This window comes from Gymnoscopelus microlampas (genome assembly GCF_963454915.1).
Source record: "Gymnoscopelus microlampas genome assembly, chromosome: 1".
Taxonomy (NCBI): domain Eukaryota; kingdom Metazoa; phylum Chordata; class Actinopteri; order Myctophiformes; family Myctophidae; genus Gymnoscopelus; species Gymnoscopelus microlampas.
Genome location: NC_139962.1, coordinates 2,673,877 through 2,695,310, shown reverse-complemented (window position 1 = coordinate 2,695,310; position 21,434 = coordinate 2,673,877). Strand labels below are relative to the sequence as shown.

General features: G+C 41.1%; 1 protein-coding gene across 1 annotated transcript; it reads right to left on the bottom strand.

The window, feature by feature from the left end:
- Positions 1-1,785: 1,785 nt before the first annotated feature.
- LOC311048606 (low choriolytic enzyme-like) lies at positions 1,786-20,978 on the bottom strand (the record flags this gene model as incomplete). The annotated part of the gene is made up of 8 exons (XM_084061870.1): positions 1,786-1,938; positions 3,682-3,806; positions 5,212-5,293; positions 5,878-6,056; positions 7,512-7,632; positions 9,854-10,009; positions 17,080-17,190; positions 20,897-20,978. Coding segments are annotated over 8 exons (858 nt in total). The 3' UTR covers positions 1,786-1,936.
- Between the last annotated feature and the right edge of the window lie 456 nt (positions 20,979-21,434).

The following is a 21,434-nucleotide window of genomic DNA, read 5'->3' as shown; positions in this document are numbered from 1 at the left end:
TTTATTTATTTTTAAAGTGAACATTTTGTGTCTCAAATCTTTGCTTCTGGGGGGGAAGGGGGGTCCCTGGAACAAAATATTTTGAGATGGGGGGGTCCGTGGCCAAATACACGAAAAAGTTTGAGAAGCACTGATTATAGCAACATGAGTTTTTGTCCCCCAAAAAAACTGTTGGGATTCATAGAATCCCCCAGAAGCAAAGAGTTAAAAAATAATATATATATTCAAAGATTTGCACACATTTTTCAAAAAGATTGCAGATATATTGCCACGCTTTGAACTTGTAGATCTGCTATTTTTGAGTAGCCAAAGACATCTAAAAATGACACATATGCGTTCCCGCTCTTAATGGGTTAATAAATTGGGCAAAAGAAACACTTTGGAGGAGTGATCAGTCGTTTATGTTAAAGGGATAGTTCACCCCCAAAATGACTGGATTAGTCACCTCATGGAGACTTGAATTCATGGATATGTTTTTGTTTTTGTCTCATTCCTAAGACAATAATATGATGAGCAGTTGTTCCGGTAGGAGACACAAAGGAGACTCTTTGTGTCTCCTAAGTAAAATTACTAAAATGTTTAGAAATAGCAGATCTACAAGCTCACAACGCGCCGCGGTGCGACGCGTTGTGAGCTTGTAGATCGGCTATCTGCACTTAAGTAGCCTACAGTACTTGAGTAAATGTACTTAGTTACTTTACACCACTGGCGGAGAGTCACTTTAAAGACTCATTTATACTTTGATAGTACAACAGTGTGTCACTTTCTGGAAAAAAAAAAAACTGCCTTTGAGCAAGTGACACAGTGTAGTGTGATGGAACCTTTCACTCCTACTGGAAAAATAGCAGATCTACAAGCTCATAGCTATGAGCTTGTAGATCTGCTATTTTTGAAAAATCTTAAAGATTTTTGCAAACCTTTGAATATATATATTTTCTAACTCAAATCTTTGCTTCAGGGGGGTCCCTGGAACAAACTGTTTTGAGATGGGGGCCCGCAGCCAAATACATATCATTTTAGGGGTCCTTGACATGCGTTTGAAGAACCACTGGTCTAATGCATATCAAACTAGAACTGTAAAAGGTTGAGCATCACTGGACTGGAGTGACCTCTAGTGGTTGGATGCTGTATGTTCATGTCAATTAAAACGCTGCCAAAGTGTGAGGCCTCACTATTACTGATGTTATGAAGGTCAAGGTGCTGTTACTGATGTTATGAAGGTCAAGGTGCTGTTACTGATGTTATGAAGGTCAAGGTGCTGTTACTGATGTTATGAAGGTCAAGGTGCTGTTACTGATGTTATGAAGGTCAAGGTGCTGTTACTGATGTTATAATTAAGCTGATAATAATAGTAAATATTTGATTTAATTCAAATTATGTTGATTTCAGCAAGACATAAATGTTTATTTAAGATTTAAGATGAAGAAATCTGAACTATTGCCCTGCTGCATGAGAGGCACACATTCCTGAGTTGATTTGAAAGATATTGTTATTGATGGCGAGAAATATTAACCTTTTCAGTCCCTATCAGACCGGTTTGCACATTGATAGATTTCCCTGAAATATGTATCAGCGTATAGAACATAAATGAAATGGCACTTATTTATATTTATATCAAATTGTATATCTGCTATTTTTGAATAGCCCAAAGTGTAAAATAATGCTTTTTAGCTCAAATCTAAAAATGACACAGTTCCAGGTCTTAATGGGTTAATGTGTAATGATGACAGTAGTACTACTGCTTCATAAATTCATTCCATTACATAATCAGACAGAAGAATCTTGTTTTATGCTTTTTCATCAGTTCATCAGCTTTATTGTTCATACAACACTACAGTGATGATGAAGACTTCCTTCATCTTCATCAGGTCGTTCTGATGGATGAAGGTCAGATGGATGGATGCTTGATGGATGAGGGTCAGAAGTTCGCTCCTGTTCCTGGAACACAAATCATCAGTGTTGTAAAGTAACTGTACTTAAGTACATCTACAATGTTTCCAATGTTCATTACTTTTACCTCTACTCCATTACAACTCGGAGACAAATATTGTACTTTTACTCCACTACAATTATTTGAAAACTTTAGTTACTAGTTACTTTGTAGATTTTGATTATTATTACAAAACACACATTTACCACTTCAGCCCTATATAACACCCGTCCTTGGTTCTGGATCTCCTTGGATCCCTCCTAATAAGCGAGGGGGCCGTGTTTTTTCCATAACTTCTTTTCATCTATTTTTAATATTTTTTTTGGAAAATGTAAAAAATTGAATACATTAAAAAATGTAATAAAATAAATGAAAAAAGTAATCGAAAAAACACGGCCCCCTCACGCATTAGGAGGGCGGGGTGAGTCACCAGAACCAAGGACGGGTGTTTTTGATGAATCTAACAGGTTAAAAATGGAGTTTGAAGTTACAATGGGTTTGTATAGGAAGGGGGCGTGTCTGATAAAATGTATATCTAAATACTGAATCGAGCAACTTAAACTTGAGTAGACGATAAAATGACCAAAAGGTTTTTTTGAAAGTGAAATATCCCTTTAAGTAAAATGATGTGAGTACTTTTCCCACCACTTAAACAGAGTGGCCCTCATTTATCAACGCAGCGCATAAACCGGCGTATATTTTTCCATATATTCGGCCGTGCACCAACGTCGAAGTCACATTTATCAACGCATCCTACACAGCTGATCTGAGCGTACACTTGGTCCCAGCGTTGATAAATGTCACGGCTGAAACGAGCGTCATTTAAATAACACGCCCCTTAAATATTCTCAAAACGGCCCGATTTTACGACATGAAGACGAACCAGAATACGACCAAAGACATGAAAAGCCAATAAGAAATAGTTTCGCCTCGCCACACACGCACACGCCCCTCTCTCTTTCTCTCTCACTCACTCACTCACTCACTCACTCACTCACTCACTCACTCACTCACTCACTCACTCACTCACTCACACACACACACACACACGCGCCCAACTCCGTCTTTCCGTAGCGGTACATGAGACTCGGGCGGAATGCAGTGATTCCGTGCCGCCACGTTAATATTGGAGCGTCGGGTTTATATCCTTAACCCAGCCAGGTTGTGTAGCCTACATAACTCTCTATGACATAACTCCATAACATAGGACAAGCTACTGTAAGTTTGTAGACCTCACTGTCCATGAAAAGGTGCCGTCCCGACCGCGGGACTCCCGGCGCAAAAGCGCTCGTATATTTTTGAAAATAGCAGATCTACAAGCTGGCTTGTGAGCTTGTAGATCTGCTATTTTCAATACAGACAGATCCACAATCTTATCTGAATGACTGTTAAAGCAGTTTGTTTAAATTACTTTATAAAATGATATATTTTCACAGGGATTATTTATTAGTGTAGATATACACATTTAGGAGTGGATTATGTGTCCAGATGCCTGTCAGACAGTCAGACAATGGTGCTCCGCAGCTCTAGGATGGAATAAACGGGTGCAGCCAACGTCAACAACTGGTCTCGACCAGACGTGAGATCTCAGCGTACCGTAGGATGAAGCCCACGTCAGGCTATATTGATAAATGCCGAAAGGTGCGGTGATTACGCCGTACGCTCATTATTCGGGCTGCACCACGTTGATAAATGAGGGCCACTGTGTATAGAGCCTGCATGGTGTATATATAGATCAGTGATATACTCACAGCACTTGTAGAGTCTGTTGAGTCTGTCGATGTCGGCCTTGCTCATCTGGCTGGCCTGTCCCAGGACGGCGTTGCTGTTGGGGGTGGGCACCATGGTGGCGCGGTTGTTCTTAGAGAAGGCATACCTGGGGGATGACAATGGTACAACAGCGCCACACGGTGGACAACGAGTGTGGTCATCGTCATTCACATTCTGTACTTTGTGTTGTTGGGGAAACCTTCATGGTTTTGGGCCTGGAGGCAGCCAGTTCATTCTTTGTGCTATTCAAAAAAATAGCAGATCTACAAGCTCATAGCGCGGCACCGAGTGCCGCGCTATGAGCTTGTAGATCTGCTATTTTTGAAAAGTCGTGAAAACAATGTAAATCTTTGGATATGTATATTTTTAAAGCGAACGTTTTTGACTCAAATCTTTCCTTCTGGGGGTCACTGGAACAAAATATTTTGAGATGGGGGAGCCCGCAACCTAATGCATATTAATTTGGGGGTCCTTGACATGAAAAGGTTTGAGAACCACTGATATTATAGCAACATATTTTTTTTTCAAAAAACTGTTAGGACATTAGTAGAATCCCCCAGAATCAAAGATTTGAGTTACGAATGTTCGCTTGCTAAATAGTTTTAGCAATTTTCGTGATCTTTTTTACAGTGGTTGGGGGCATTCTGTCCGGTGACTATATATGTATTTTTTTACACAATAACCTGGTGTTTTCTTTATTATTATTTACAGTAGCTCTTCTAGCCCCCAATAACTCACATCTGGCCATCAAAGACCACAGGACCTTTTTTATTGTGTAAAAAAGGCATATTTAGCCGCCGGACAGAATGCCCCCGCCCACTGTAAAAAATATCGCAAAAATTGCCAAAACTGTAGAAAGTACATAAAAAAAAAATAACACTCATCTTTTATTTACTTTAATTACAAGCTAAAATATAAACCTTGGTTGTAAAAAACTAAAGTTGTCCTTTAAATAGTGTAATAAGTAAGGTTTAACAGTTTAAATAGTGTAATAATAAGTAAGGTATTAACACAGACCTCTCGTACTGCATCACAGAGTTGTAATAACTAGGTTTAACAGTTTAAATAGTGTTATAGGTAAGGTTTAACAGTTTAAATAGTGTAATAAGTAAGGTTTAACAGTTTAAATAGTGTAATAAGTAAGGTTTAACAGTTTAAATAGTGTAATAAGTAAGGTTTAACAGTTTAAATAGTGTAATAATAAGTAAGGTATTAACGCAGACCTCTCGTACTGCATCACAGAGTTGTAGTAACTAGGTTTAACAGTTTAATTAGTGTTATAGGTAAGGTTTAACAGTTTAAATAGTGTAATAAGTAAGGTTTAACAGTTTAAATAGTGTAATAATAAGTAAGGTATTAACACAGACCTCTCGTACTGCATCACAGAGTTGTAATAACTAGGTTTAACAGTTTAAATAGTGTTATAGGTAAGGTTTAACAGTTTAAATAGTGTAATAAGTAAGGTTTAACAGTTTAAATAGTGTAATAATAACTAAGGTATTAACACAGACCTCTCGTACTGCATCACAGAGTTGTAGTCGTATCCGGTGCCCTGGTTCAGAGTGGCGATCTTGTTGAAGTTGTATTTCATGTCTGGAAAAAAAAAGAAAATTCACTGAGATAAAACATTTCTTCTCAAAGTGGGTGTTGTGGCACACTATAGGTGCCGTGACACAGGACCAGGGGGGGCGCTGCAGAATACTTTGATCATATTCGACTTGGTAAAACGGAACCTGAGGTTGCACTGTACTTGGTGCGTTCTTTTTCATTCTACACCCAATCTCTTCGCCAAAAAATAGCAGATCTACAAGCTCACAACGCGTGACGCGTTGTGAGCTTGTAGATCTGCTATTTTTTGGCGAATGTTTCCCCTCAGAATGGGGGGATGCTGGGGTTAGACATCAAGTAGAAAGTTATTTTCAATCTGTCCTATAATGGAAACGGACATTCTCTCAAGTTTTCCTCCTGACTTAGGCTACTGTATCTTTAGGGGGAAAGATTTACATACCGTAATATGACAGATGCTGTAAAGTAACAATGTAATTCAGGGGTGGCGTGGGTGAAAAGGTTGTTTACAGGGAGGGGTGCCCTGAGCCAAACATGTCTGACAACCACTGGAATAGATAACCTAATGAGAAACATGATGTTGAACAGTTACTTTCCACACTGGTTCCTACCGTCGATGATGTTCTCCCAGTACACTCTGATGTGGCCGTCTCTGTCGTTGCGTGTCTGCTCGTGGTTGAAGCCCAGGGCGTGGAGCAGCTCGTGCTGCACGGTGCTGTGGTACAAACAGCCCTGACGACTCAGAGACACCGTCTGACCGTTGCCCTGACGACCCACGTAGGAGTAGCACCTGTAAACAGACAAAGACGTTACCGTGACGACCCTCCCAAACCGTCATCATTTGTTTATTTTTGGAACGCAGTTCTTATTTTTTTTTTGTTCAAGGTTTTTTTATTTTATATTTTCACATACAGGTCAATAACAAAAGGCATACAAAAACAGTGAATGTATGTTACCCCTCCCACCCCCCCCCCCCCCCCAAAGTTCCCGCTTCGAAAGAGCCACAACCCTGGTATCTTATTGTACCATTAACACAAAGGACAATACAAACAAGTCAAAAAATATACAAAAAATAAAAAAAAATTAAGTATACACAGTAGGATATATATATATTATTAAAGAAGGATTTAAATTGAATTAAAAAGTAATAATAATAATAATAATTCACAAAAAATATAATACAAAAACAAATTCAGTGGGGTCAATTTATGGGTCATTAATGTCAGCAGCATTCAGTCTCTCTATATATGTTAAAAAAAAGGTTGCCAGATGGTGTAAAATTCCAGAGCACACCCTCTTGTGGAGTAGCGAATTTTCTCCAAAGTCAAATGATACATAACATCATTAACCCATGATTTGAAAGTTGGTGGGAGTTTTTCTTTCCATTTAAGCAGTATCAGACGCCTAGCCAAAAGGGATGCAAAGGCTATCATATTCCTTTTTTTGGCGACTAAGTTGTACATCATCTCTTTCTTGTGGAACAACTCCAAATACTGCAATAGAAGCAGACACGTCTGAGAAAGTTTTAAATATTAATTTCCAGAATGTGAATAACTTTGGACAAAACCAGAATGCATGTGCAAGGGTGGCTTGATCATGTCTGCAACGATCACATATTGGATCCATGTCAGGCACAAATTTAGCTAGTTTTACTTTGGACCAGTGGAGGCGATGCATAACCTTAACCTGAATGATAGTATGTCTTAGACAAATTGAAGAGGAGTGTATTCTATCCAAGGCCTCCCGCCAAACATCATTAGAGATCTGTGTCCACAAGTCTCCCTCCCATTGATTTTTTAAATAAGGTTAGTGGTTCCAAATTAAATGAGTTTAATAGAGAGTAAACTGACCCAATCACCCCTTTGGAACACGGGTGAAGTTTTAAAATGGAGTCTAAAAGGGAATCTGGTTCTTATTTGACGCGATATTAAAGACGTCTATGGGAATTCAGAATGGGAGGGAAAAAATGCGACCCAGGTAGGATGAGTACATTACGTCAGACTTTGTTGCTCTATGAATCAACACTCTCACTTTACTGTGAGTCCATTTATCCTGGGGTTACTGTTATACCTGGAGACCTGAATGAAAACTGACAACCCCAGATCTTGTGTGAAGAGTTCTCATGTCTCTCTATTCTTAAACAGTGTCAAAGTGTGTGTGAAGAGCAACATCTGGAGCCCAAGCCCAAACCAAAGGAGCACATGCAGGGCCGAGCCCAGAAGCAACAGGTGGTGGTGTGTCCTACCCGCTCTTGGACTCGATGCTGATCCACTCGTTGTCTCCGTTTTGGTAAGGTCTGAAGCGGATGCAGGACACGGAGGAGAAGGACTCCAGACCGCGCTCGATGATGGCCTTCTCCCTGGAGGCTGATGACCACAAGAACACCATGCATGGTTTACACTGACGCTCACTTCAACATGTAACACTCTGCACATCAATGGAGAGCTTCACCAAACCACACAGTCTGCTCAGAGAGACAGCTGTAGAAGGAATGGAAAACATGGCGATCACAAACAACACTGTAGAATGTTTTTGACCCGAGCAGTGAACACAAAAACAACCGAGTCCATTTTCTGTTGGTCCGCGTCTCGGTCCGCTTGAAGAGGACTCGGTTCGGTTCGTTTAAACCGGGACGGGATGTGAGAAGGCCCTTATTTTATACCCAGAGAAGTTAGGCATCGGTATTGCATATCTCTGCTGTCCGGCAGAAACCTGCTTTCTCCAAAATGTTAATTTTTCAGGAAATGACAAAAACAAAACTAGAAAATGTGCTCCTCGGAGCACAAGTCTCCGCCAGCAAATATTGGAATACATTATGTGTCTACATAATGTATTGCTCCGCCATTTCTCAGCCATTTCGTGATTATTCCTGTCTTACCTCACTTTGAAAGAGACACAGACTCTTTCAGTGAAAACAAAACAAAAAGTGGAGTTATGAGGTTTTGTTCGTCATTGGTAGGAACAGCAGAATGGACCTCCAAGCTCACAATGAGGTTGGAGGTCAAAAAGGGGGTGGAGCCTGGAGTCAGCAAAACCAGCTAACTCCACCCCCCTTTGGTGGACTTAGCTGGTTTAGCAGAAAGTTTGAGGATCCAATCAGTGGCGTGCACAGACATTTTGAGGGGCAGGTGCTCAAGTAAATTATTCTTTTTTTTTGTTTACTTAGTCTGCTCTTTTTTTTTCCCTCTACACCTATACCTCTTTGCCAAAAATAGCCGATCTACAAGCCCACAACGCCTCGCAGCGCGAGGCGTTGTGGGCTTGTAGATCTGCTATTTTTGGCTAAAGTTCTCGTCAGAAAAGGGATGCTAGGTTTCGAGTGGTTATGGTAAAAAGACAAAATCATATCACGTAAAGATTTGGCGGACCCCCTGTAAGTAACTCTGAGGACCCCCTAGGGGTCCCGGACCCCCTGTTGAAGACCCCTGCTGTAAAAAAAAAAACGTTTTTTCATTTTTTTTCAAAAGGGCACTTCTGGTCAAGAGGGCAAAGGGCAGGTGCTCTAGCGCCACCTAGAGTCTATCTGTGCACGTCCCTGGATCCAATGGAGTTAGCTGGTGTAGTATGTGGTAATAGACGTAGTAATAGAGTTAGTATACATACAGTAGTGGTTCTGGATGTAGTAATAGAGTTAGTATACATACAGTAGTGGTTCTGGATGTAGTAATAGAGTTAGTATACATACAGTAGTGGTTCTGGATGTAGTAATAGAGTTAGTATACATACAGTAGTGGTTCTGGATGTAGTAATAGAGTTAGTACACATACAGTAGTGGTTCTGGATGTAGTAATAGAGTTAGTATACATACAGTAGTGGTTCTGGATGTAGTAATAGAGTTAGTATACATACAGTAGTGGTTCTGGATGTAGTAATAGAGTTAGTATACATACAGTAGTGGTTCTGGATGTAGTAATAGAGTTAGTACACATACAGTAGTGGTTCTGGATGTAGTAATAGAGTTAGTATACATACAGTAGTGGTTCTGGATGTAGTAATAGAGTTAGTACACATACAGTAGTGGTTCTGGATGTAGTAATAGAGTTAGTACACATACAGTAGTGGTTCTGGATGTAGTAATAGAGTTAGTATACATACAGTAGTGGTTCTGGATGTAGTAATAGAGTTAGTATACATACAGTAGTGGTTCTGGATGTAGTAATAGAGTTAGTATACATACAGTAGTGGTTCTGGATGTAGTAATAGAGTTAGTATACATACAGTAGTGGTTCTGGATGTAGTAATAGAGTTAGTATACATACAGTAGTGGTTCTGGATGTAGTAATAGAGTTAGTATACATACAGTAGTGGTTCTGGATGTAGTAATAGAGTTAGTATACATACAGTAGTGGTTCTGGATGTAGTAATAGAGTTAGTATACATACAGTAGTGGTTCTGGATGTAGTAATAGAGTTAGTATACATACAGTAGTGGTTCTGGATGTAGTAATAGAGTTAGTATACATACAGTAGTGGTTCTGGATGTAGTAATAGAGTTAGTATACATACAGTAGTGGTTCTGGATGTAGTAATAGAGTTAGTATACATACAGTAGTGGTTCTGGATGTAGTAATAGAGTTAGTATACATACAGTAGTGGTTCTGGATGTAGTAAGGGATGTAGACCTTCCCGTCGGTCCATTTCTCCCACAGACATCCCCGGGACGTGCAGGGATCGGCGTTCTTCTCCGCCTCGGACTTGACGGCGATGTCTCCTCCAATCAGGGCGGGCTCGTCGAAGTCGGGGGCTGTGTCACGTGACCCCGGGGGAGAACGTGTGTCATTGGACGGTGCAAAAAACATGAGGTGATACTGAATAGGATTATGAGCTCCTGTAGGTGTAAACTACTACAGCAGCAGGTCTATGGCTCCGCCTCCTCTGGGTCCCCTCTATTCTTAACACATCGGGTGCCAGCATTTTTTCATAACAACTTACCGTGGGTGCCAGCATTCTCCCCATTGACTGCGCTTTGCTGTTTAAAGCTTCCGCGTGCGTTACAAGCAAATCCACGCAAAAAAAGCATCGATTCATGTTGTGCCATGAGCCTGGCTACAGGCTGGAACCATAACATTACCCTGGCGAGTTACAACGGGGGGGGATCGCGCATCGCGCATGACCGGTTTTCCCCACAGGAAACAGATTTGGAGATATAGGCGTTTCAAAGTAGGAAATAGACAGGAAGCGGATGGGGGAAAAAATGTGTTTCCGGTGAGCGATCTGGCACTTCCTTCACAGGATTACAATGGGTGCTCCCAGAGCTGCTCTAGCCCCGCCCGCGCGGAGAAAAAGGAAAAAAACAAAAAGACTAAACTCACGGTTCAGACCGTGTTCGGCACCGAAGCAGCGGAAGCGCCACTATGTAAACACACGGTTCAGACCGTGTTCGGCACCCGATGTGTTAAAAGGATATTTCACTTTCTAACGTGTTTGTGGTCATTTTAACGTCTATAGTCCATGGGCCAGACGAGAAGTCAGGGACACGTAAGGTGGCAAAATCTCTTTGGCACCATTTTGTTTGTAGGGTCCATATAAGTACTTTGAAACATGATAACCTTTTCAAATGAGTAGCTTTAATACTTTTTTAGGACATTCATGTTTTTGCCATTATCTCCCCACATTATCTGCACAGTAGTTCTGTACCTGGCCAATAGAACCGTTCGCAATTTGGTGTTAGGAGAATTTCTCACTTGAACTGAGTCAATGGGTACCTAGACATGAAAAATCACAGAGGTTCTCATCCGCCATAGTGCCACGAATGGCGCAATGGCCAAATAAAAAATGGCCGCCATCGCCTATGATGAAAATCCAACTTTTTTTGTTTCTGAGTGTATATACACATGCAATACCTCCATGTTGACTAATTGTGGGGTGGGGAATTCATTTCTGTTATGACCACTTTGGGTGATGTTGACCTTGAAAGGTCATGGTCAAGGTCATCTTGCTATTTCGAAGACCTTGGCCATAACTTGGCCATTGTTAGGACTAAAAACAGGTGTAATAAGACTAATTAAACTAATTCTGGCATTTATAATTCCTTTCTGATATTGTTTTGACCATTAAGGAGCATCTTGTCATTGAAATATGTAAGTCAATGCAATTTTTCAATAACTCAATAACTTTCATTGTATTTTTTTTTTCAATAATGATTTGTTTTATTTCTAACAAAAGACATACAAATAAAATCGTAACTCAAAATCAAATAACAATTCCTCTCAAAGTGCATCATATGTGTGCATGCTGGTTAGTGTGATGGACTTTTACAGGATGGATTTTAAATGTTTCCATGGCAGAATATGATGCATGGAACTCTAGCAGCACGGCACCAACATCGGCGAGTGTCACACTTGCCTGAATACTTGCATGCTGTGAGCAGACTTGGTGGTAAGGCCTTCAGACACTTAGATGGCAGGAGTGTACCAAAGTGCTCCTCCCATCCATGTTCCATTGGTGCTAGTCTTGCCTGAGGTTCCTTGGCTGTCGCAACAGGTCGCAAGCCCTATGCACCAGAAAGACACCTTGGATGTGGCCTCTGATCACACTACTTGTGGGAGGGAGAGCATCCATTCCAGCACTGGCACAGGTATAGTTTTCTACCCTGAGGTCATCAAATGTCTTGCTGTTGTACTTGAACTGGACCCTGCCCAGACACGCACCAAGTACTTCTCTGTCAACGCTGTGTCTTGTTCAGTCAAGGTGTCTGCCTCTCCAAAGATTGTCAGATATTGCACTGAGTCAAAAGTCATAGCTGCATGTTTGGTCCCCACCTTACTCATGCAGTCATCTCCAGTCAGGATATGTGCCTTGATCACTGTCTTGGCTAGTGGTGCTGCTTGATGCAGTGGGAGAATGCTTCTCATCAGTGCCAGATCTCCTTCCTCCTCAGTGCTTGGAAGTAAGTATATGGGGTGTAGTATAGCAGTAATGTGAAGGTGTGTGTGTCATTGGAGACTATGACAACTCTCTTACACTGTTTCACATGAACAGCCCACTCCACATGCACCACCATGGGGCGGCAGTGGCTCAGGGGTAGAGTGGCCGGGTAGAGTGAACTGGAAACCGCAAGGTTCCTAGTTCGATCCCGGGCTCCCCCAGAGTTAGTGTCGAAGTGTCCTTGAGCAAGACATTGAACCCCTATAATTTCTCTGAGCAGTTTGGTGCCTTGCATGGTTTCCTCCGCCATCGGTGTGTGAATGGGTGAATGTAACGTACAATCTATGTAAAGCGCTTTGGATAAAAACGCTATATAAATGCACCATTTAGCATTTACCACCAGCCTGTCAGCCTCAGCACCAATGGCTGTCCTGGAACTTATGGCCTGCAAGTGTGTACGGACCTGCAAGCTTCCAGACTGTTCCTGCCTTGCCAACAAATTAAAGTGCACAGAAATGTGCAAGCTACAAACCTGCAGCAATCAGAAGGAAGAGGAGGAAGATGAAGTGGAACTGATTGATTATGATAATGATAATGATGACGATGACGAATACTGAAGAATTGATATTGGTATGACAGTTATGATGATGATGATGATGATGATGATCATTGATTAAAGTACCTCTCAAGCCTACTCCATAAACCGACTCTGTCACGGACCCTGTGGTCCACAGACTTGGACCTCCTCTCTGTCCCTAAGGCAAACAAGTGAACCATGTTCTGAACCTTGTTCTGAAGGCTCTGTCGGGGACAGAGCCTTCAGTGTGGGAGCCCCCACCCTGTGCAACTCTCTCCCAATAGGGATTGGTCATGCTCCTGCTCCATGCTCATGCAACACTGGACTCTTAAGGCTGTGTGTCTTGAAAAGACACCTATTCTCTCAGGCTTATGGCATATAGTTGTTTGTTGTTTTGTTAGTTTGGCTGTTGGTTGTTCATTGTTTTTGAAAGGCGCCATATACATTCAAGCTACTATTATTATTATTATTTTATTATTATTAAAGTGAATGAAAGAGAGAAAATTATTCCCCCCCCCCCCTCTGTATCACATATTATGTTCAAAAAAAGTGGCGCGCTTTCTTCATTATTTGAATATATGGTTGGTGTCTTTGAAGACTGATAACTGTGACTAATCTACCACTTGGGAAAGGCTATCATGATCAAATATCATCTAGGGATATAGACCTATTCAAAATACAAAACTAGATTTTGCAAATGTTGCACTTGAGTGACCCCGATTAGTGAAAATGCTGTTCACATCGTATCACAACGTGAAGTGTTGTGAGCTTGTAGACATGCCATTTGCTGAATGTTTGCCCCAGAATAGGCATGCTAGGGTTCATGTGGTTAAATAAGTGAATGTAAGAGATTGAATAATGTTTTTTTCCCTCTGTATGACATGTTCTGTTCAAAAAAGGTTAGGCGATTTTTTCATTCTTTGGATCTATGGTTGGTGTCATTGAAGGCTGATAACTAGGACTAAGCTACTACTTGGGAAGGGTTATCATGTTGAAATATTATCTAGGGATATAGACCTTTTCAAAATACCAAACTAGAATTTGCCACCTTGAGTGTCCCTGATTAGTGAAAATTCTGACCTGGGCCCATGGACTACTAGTCAGGCTTTAGTGTTTCACCTCAGACAGCTTATAAGTTGTTTGATTCAGTATTTAGATATTTGATATTAATTTTATCAGACACGCCCCCTTCCTATACAAACCCATTGTAACTTCAAACTCCATTGTATCATTGGTTCTGGTGACATTTTTGTTGCATAAAAATGTCTGACGTTAAAAAAAAACTAAGTTTTCCTTGTGACATACTGTATCTTAGGGGGAAAAATGTATATATTTATATAGCCTAATATGACACAATTGTTAAAGGGCAAGACCACTTTGGTAGAGGTTTGGGTTGTGTAGTTACCTTGCCATGATGTAACTCCAAAGGTGGGCAAGAAATCAAAAATAATTGCTCCATTGATTAGAAATTGATAATTCAAAATATGCTCCTCATTGACTTACATTGTACGGTAAAACTGCTCTCAAAGTCACTCTTTTAGCACAAAAATGAATGCAAACAAAGTTAATTTAGACAATATAGAACATCACCAAACCCAGTACTGTTTTTTTTTTTTAATAAAAATGTCAACTTCCTGTTGATTTTGCCATTTTTAATAAGTAGAAAACCCAGACTGGATCGGCGGATCCGGATCCAGATCTTCAAATAGTAAAATCAACAGGAAGTTGACATTTTTATTTAAAAAAATAAACAGTAGTGGGTTTGGTGATGCTCTATATTGTCTGAATCAGCTATGTTTGGGTTCATTTATGTGCTAAAAGAGTGACTTTGAGAGCAGTTTTACCGTACAATGTAAGTCAATGAGGAGCATACTTTGAATTATCAATTTATAATTTACAGCAGGGGTCTTCAACAGGGGGTCCGATACCCCTAGGGGTTCGGACCCCCTGTTTATTTCTTGCCCACCTTTGGAGTTACATCATGGCAAGGTAACTACACAACCCAAACCTCTACCAAAGTGGTCTTGCCCTTTAAGGTGCTGTAAAGAAACCATGTCATTCAGGGTTGAAGTGGATGAAAAAGCTATTTACAGAGATGAAAATAAAATAATAATGAATAATAAACAGTCATTTACAGAGATGACCTGAGACAAAAAGAGGTTTGAGAACCACTGATCTGGTGTGTAGTTATAGTGTGTATATGCTGTACTACGGCCTCTATTGGTGTTTGTTACAGTGTGTAGATTTGTGTACATAGTACTGCTGTTAGCTCTCTCTAGTAGCTCTCCTACAGACAGTGTTGTGTTGTAGTTGTGTATTTCATTGTATTAGTGTTTGTTACAGTGTGTAGATGTGTGTACATACTGCGGTCTCTGTTAGCTCTCTCTAGTAGCTCTCCTACAGACAGTGTTGTGTATTTCTTTGTATTAGTGTGTGGTAGGGCAAGTACACACTGCAGGACCTTAAAGTTGTCGGGGGGTCATCTGATCGTTAAGCATAACACACTGCAGGAGTTTATTCCTTGAAATCGGCTGTCATAATATCGTTGTGGTCTTCACAGCACGATTGATCCCCGACAAGGGCTGACACACTGTAGGATAGTTCACTAGGATGCTATCTCCAGAGTCAGACCCAATACATACATTTTTGTTTATTCCAATTCATTTTAATCGAGGTATCCCGTGATATGCCGATATCCCCCCCCCCCCTCTCTCTCTCTCTCTCTCTCTCTCTCTCTCTCTCTCTCTCTCTCTCTCTCTCTCTCTCTCTCTCTCTCTCTCTCTCTCTCTCTCTCTCTCTCTCTCTCTCTCTCTCTCTCTCTCTCTCTCTCTCTCTCTCTCTCTCTCTCTCTCTCGGCAAGTGCGCTAATTCCGCTGTGACAGTTGCCATGTCCGCTTATTATAAGCGACTTTGGGATTATTTTTCTGTAAAGTTGCTTGAAAGTGTAGTTGCTTTTTTGGCCTTGTTTCCTAATGTTGTTTGAACCAGTTGTTCTCAAACATTTTCATGGCAAGGACCCCCAAATTAATATTTGTCCGCAGATGCGCAGACCTCCCCCTTCTGAAAATATGTTGTGCCATAGACCCCCGTACAAGATCTGTGTGGATTTGGAAAATACTCCACAACCCCCCCCCCCCCCCAATGTCTTCTTTAAAAATAGCCTATCTACAACGTGAGCTTGTAGATTGGCTATTTTCAAATATCCAATGTATTTGTAAATAGGTTTAAAGTGCTCAAGTGGCCTTTTCTTGGGCTTGTTTTCATAGACCTGGTTGCTTATTTCTCTCGCAACATCTGGCAACGCTGTTCAGACACAGCGTGTGTCACAGGCATGCTGCACTCACAGACACACACACACACACACACACACACACACACACACACACACACACACACACACACACACACAGAGAGAGAGAGAGCTCTCGCTCTGTCTCTGTCTCTCTGTACAATTCCTCTAAATTAAACAGCCCACCAGGCTCGCTCACTTTCTCATTTAGTTTTATAATGTTAACTTAATACAGGACTGGAAGGTAATATTGTGGTAGGGACTGTTTGTTGTGGTCAGATCCAGCGACGCTCCCCTAGCCACGGTTGCTGTAATGTGCTCTCATTGGCTGCAGCGTGGATTTGCTCGCAGAATGGTCTCGGCTCCTTTCACACTGTATGATATTGTCTCTTGTCCTGTCCCAGACAGAGATGAATATCTAACAATTTAGATATCTGAAAAGCCGTCGCAGAGCGGAGAATCGCGGCCACATCGGGTCGCAGAGCCTTTCACACACACAGAGCATTTTCTCGCCGATCAAAGGCCGATCTGCGTCAGGTCGGGAGGTTTTGTCGGCGAGCGCCAAAAAATGTCGGCGACAGCAATATCGGACCTAATGTCTTGTAGTGTGTACCTGCCCTTACAGTGTGTAGATGTGTGTAGTTCATACTACGGTCTCTGTTAGCTCTCTCTAGTAGCTCTCCTACAGACAGTGTTGTGTATTTCTTTGTATTAGTGTGTGTTACAGTGTGTAGATGTGTGTAGTTCATACTACGGTCTCTGTTAGCTCTCTCTAGTAGCTCTCCTACAGACAGTGTGTAGTTGTGTATTTCTTTGTATTAGTGTGTGTTACAGTGTGTAGATGTGTGTAGTACATACTACGGTCTCTGTTAGCTCTCTCTAGTAGCTCTCCTACAGACAGTGTTGTGTTGTAGTTGTGTATTTCATTGTATTGGTGTGTGTTACAGTGTGTAGATGTGTGTAGTACATACTACGGTCTCTGTTAGCTCTCTCTAGTAGCTCTCCTACAGACAGTGTTGTGTTGTAGTTGTGTATTTCTTTGTATTAGTGTGTGTTACAGTGTGTAGATGTGTGTACATACTACGGTCTCTGTTAGCTCTCTCTAGTAGCTCTCCTACAGACAGTTCTCTGGTCGTATCTTCTTCAATCTCAGCGACATCTGCACAAACACAACAGTTACACAATGACAACACTTTAATGACTTCATATTAATACATTGATTTCCTAGATCGAATTAACTCGATTTTAGCAAAAAGATAAAAATAAAAATTTCATTTTTTTTTTTATTATTTTGACCCAAAGACAAAGGAGATATGATTTTTCGAAGATTTAGACTCCCATCCACTTCCTTGTTAACTTAAAACTTAAAAATTCTGTATCTCGGCTCCTGTTTACTTTTTTTTTTCAATGAAAAATCTCTTGGCATAAAACTGCAAAAAAATCTGAAAAAATTCTGGCAGTGAATGTGTTAATACGTTGTACATACAAAGAAAACCAGGTCAATTAAAGTGTCACAAACAATTAAAGGAACTAGGGAGATAAATGTACAACGGGGAGTAAAGAAAGAAACAAATTAATAATTGCTTAAAAATGAGACAGTTCCAGGTCTTAATGGGTTAAAAATGGCTGAATTTGTTAATCATAAAGTTGTTTATTTTACTGAGAAAAGCGCTTTATAAGTCTGACGTATTAATGTGTTTTTTTCTGGGTGACATAAAACACTGTGTTTATTTAAAGTGGCTCTGGATGAAGATCTGATATTTAAATGTAAATATAATCTTTGTGTCTTACCTTCCTGTAAACAGCCACAGTGACCCCCGGTGGAGAAAAAGAGAAATACATGAATGAAATGTTGTCGTTAAAAGTCAAAGTTAATGTAATTGTGTGTGTGTGTGTGTGTGTGTGTGTGTGTGTGTGTGTGTGTGTGTGTGTGTGTGTGTGTGTGTGTGTGTGTGTGTGTGTGTGTGTGTGTGTGTGTGTGTGTGTGTGTGTGTGTGTGTGTGTGTGTGTGTGTGTTAACCTCTTCAGCCCTGACAGAGGAGACCAGCAGCAGGGCCAACACGGCCCAGGAGAACCTCAACACAAGCATGACTGGAACAGACCTACACACACACACACACACACACACACACACACACACACACACACACACACACACACACACACACACACACACACACAGACAAAAAGACAGATTGTTGGAAACGCCTTCAGAGAGCCAGTGGCTGAGTAAGTACTCACATTTCGTACTTAAAGGAGACATCCGTTCATTTTTAGTGTTATCTTTGATATGTGGCAAATCACTCACCAACGTAGAAATGCCCATTGAGTTACTCCACAAATCCCCCTGTAGACCCCCACCGTTGGCATAATAGGAGGCGTGAGGATAACCCAAATTCGCCTATTTTAACAAATGCAAAGTCTGTTTTTTTTCTCCTAGCACTCGTTGCTTGTTTCTCTCCAAAACCTGGCAACCTGGTGTTGCCAGGCAGAGAGATAAGCAGCCAGCGTTAGCTCTTTCTGTTATTAGCGGTTAGCTTGTCGGGACTTTCATCGCCTGTAAGGGTCTCATGGGGCTCCACAATGAGTGCTAGGAGAAAAAAAACAGACTTTGAAATAGGCGAATTTGGGCTATGCTCGCGCCTCGTATTATGCCAACGGTGGGGGTCTACAGGGGGATTTGTGGAGTAACTCAATGGGCATTTCTACGTCGGTGAGGGATTTGCCACATATCAAAGATAACACTTAAAATGAACGGATGTCTCCTTTAATTATTCTGTGCGTGACATCGTGTCCCGACATTGTGAGCTTGTAGATCTGCTGTTTAACTAATAGACAGGGTCCTTTCTGTCCTGAAAGGTAAGTGTTTTGGACGTGGACAAGGTTTCCTCCTGACAATGATCATATTTATAGTATTTGGTCCTTTACCTCAGTGGTTCTCAAACTTTTTCACGTCAAGGACCCCCAAATTGACACTTATTACCCCGCCGACCCCCATTTGAAAAGATAAGCCAGGGACCCCCATAAGAGAAGATTTTTACGGCTCTCTAGCAGTGATTCTCAACCACTTTTAATTTCAAGGACCCCCAATTTGACATGTATTAGGGCTGCGGACCCCCATGTAATGGCATTTCCATCTCTGGGACCCCAATTTATATTGCAAAATCTATGTCAATTTAACTCTGAAAGTGTGCAAATGGAACCAAATGGACCCGTAAGGGTCCATTTGGTTCCATTTGTACACTCTCAGAGTTACAGACCCATAAGGGTCCATTTGGTTCCTATCCATCATTTAGCTGGGGACCCCCTGGAACCCCCTCAAGTACCCCTGGGGGTCCCCGGACCCCACTTTGAGAACCAATGCTTTACCTACTATTATTGTATTATATTTTACAGATTTGTATGTATTATAACATTTATTATAAACGTCTCGTCTTGTTTCTGCAGTGTGGAGTAGACAAGCTCATAGCGCGGCACTCGGTGCCGCGCTATGAGTACAGACAGGCCTAACAGACAGACAGACAGACAGACAGGCAGGCAGGCAGGCAGGCAGGCAGGCAGGCAGACAGGCAGACAGGCAGACAGGCAGACAAACAGACAGGCCTAGCAGACAGACAGGCCTAGCAGACAGACAGGCCTAACAGCCATGAACAGAGTTTCAAAGTTTCAGCTTCATTAGAAAACATCATTGCACATTCAGGATTAAAAAAATAGCAGATCTACAAGCTCATTGCGCGGCACTCGGTGCCGCGCTATGAGCTTGTAGGTCTGCTATTTTTTCTTTATTTAAGCTTGTATGTCTGCTATTTTTGAAAAATGTGTGCAAATCTTTGAATATAAATGTTTCAAAGCGAACATTTGTAACTCAAATCTTTGCCTCTGGGGGGTCCCTGGAACAACACATTTTGAGATGGGGGTCCGAGGCCAAATACATATATCTAAACATGTTTTCTGAATCCTAACAGTGTGTTGCTATGGTGGTGATCCAACTTTTCCATGTCAAGGACCACCAACATGACATGTACTTGGCTGCGGACCCCCATCTCAAAAAATGTTGTTCCAGGGACCCCCCAGAAGCACAGATCAGAGTTAAAATGTTTCACCTCAAAACATATGTTATATATTCAAAGATTTGCACACATTTTCCACGATTTTTCAAAAAAATAGCTGATCTACGCGCGATGAGCTTGTAGATCTGCTATTTTTTTGAATAGCCAAAGAGATCTTAAAATGACACGGATGCGTTCCCGGTCTTAAAGGGATATTTCACTTTCAAAAAAACGTTTGGTCATTTTATCGTCTACTCAGGCTTTTGTGAGCCCCGCCCCCAGACAGTTTCTAAGTTGCTCGATTCAGTATTTAGATATTTGATATTCATTTTATCAGACACGCCCCCTTCCTATACAAACCCATTGTAACTTCAAACTCCATTTTAACATGTTAGATAAGATTCATCAAAAACACCCGTCCTTGGTTCTGGTGACTCACCCTGCCCCCCTAATACGTGAGGGGGCCGTGTTTTTTCAATTACTTTTTTCATTTATTTTAAATATATTTTTTTGAAAATTAAATAAAATAAATGAAAAAACAAATCGGAAAAACACGCCCCCCTCACGCATTAGGAGGGTAGGGTGAGTCACCAGAACCAAGGACGGGTGTTGTTGATGAATCTAACATGGTTAAAATGGAGTTTGAATTTACAATGGGTTTGTATAGGAAGGGGGCGTGTCTGATAAAATGAATATCAAATATCTAAATACTGAATCGAGCAACTTAAAAACTGTCTGGGGGGCTCACAAAGGCCTGAGTAGATGATAAAATGACAAAAAGTTTTTTTGAAAGTGAAATATCCCTTTAATGGGTTAACTAGAAACAAAGACAAAGAGCAGAGTTCTTACCTCGATGCTTCCAGAAGGAACAGGTGTCTGTTTGATGTTCACACCAACCCTTTAAATACTCTGCCTGCACCAGTGTTGCCATGTCCGCTTATTATAAGCCACTTTTTTTGAAAAGTTGCTTGTAAATATTGCCAGTTGTAAATATTGGTAAGTGTAGTTGCTTATTTGGTCTTACTTCCTCATGTTGTTTGAAACCAGTGGTTTTCAAATGTTTTTCATGTCAAAGAACCCCCTCCACACCTCCAAAATGATACGGTCATCTGAATAATTACATTTTGTGCCCCATACAAGATTTATTTCACACTTTTGTCAAGATCTTTTAAAGTAGCAGATCTACAAGCTCACAACGCAACAATCAGCTTTTTTTTTTCAACCGGCTGATCAATTTGCAACGTGTGTTGTGTGATCATTGTGGCCCAGTTGCATTTTTTTTGGCCTTGTTTTCATAGATAGTCGCTTGTTTGTCTTGCAAAACCTGGCAACACTGCTATGTGCTTACATACAGTAAAGATAAGGTGAGAGGGGAAACTCTAATGCA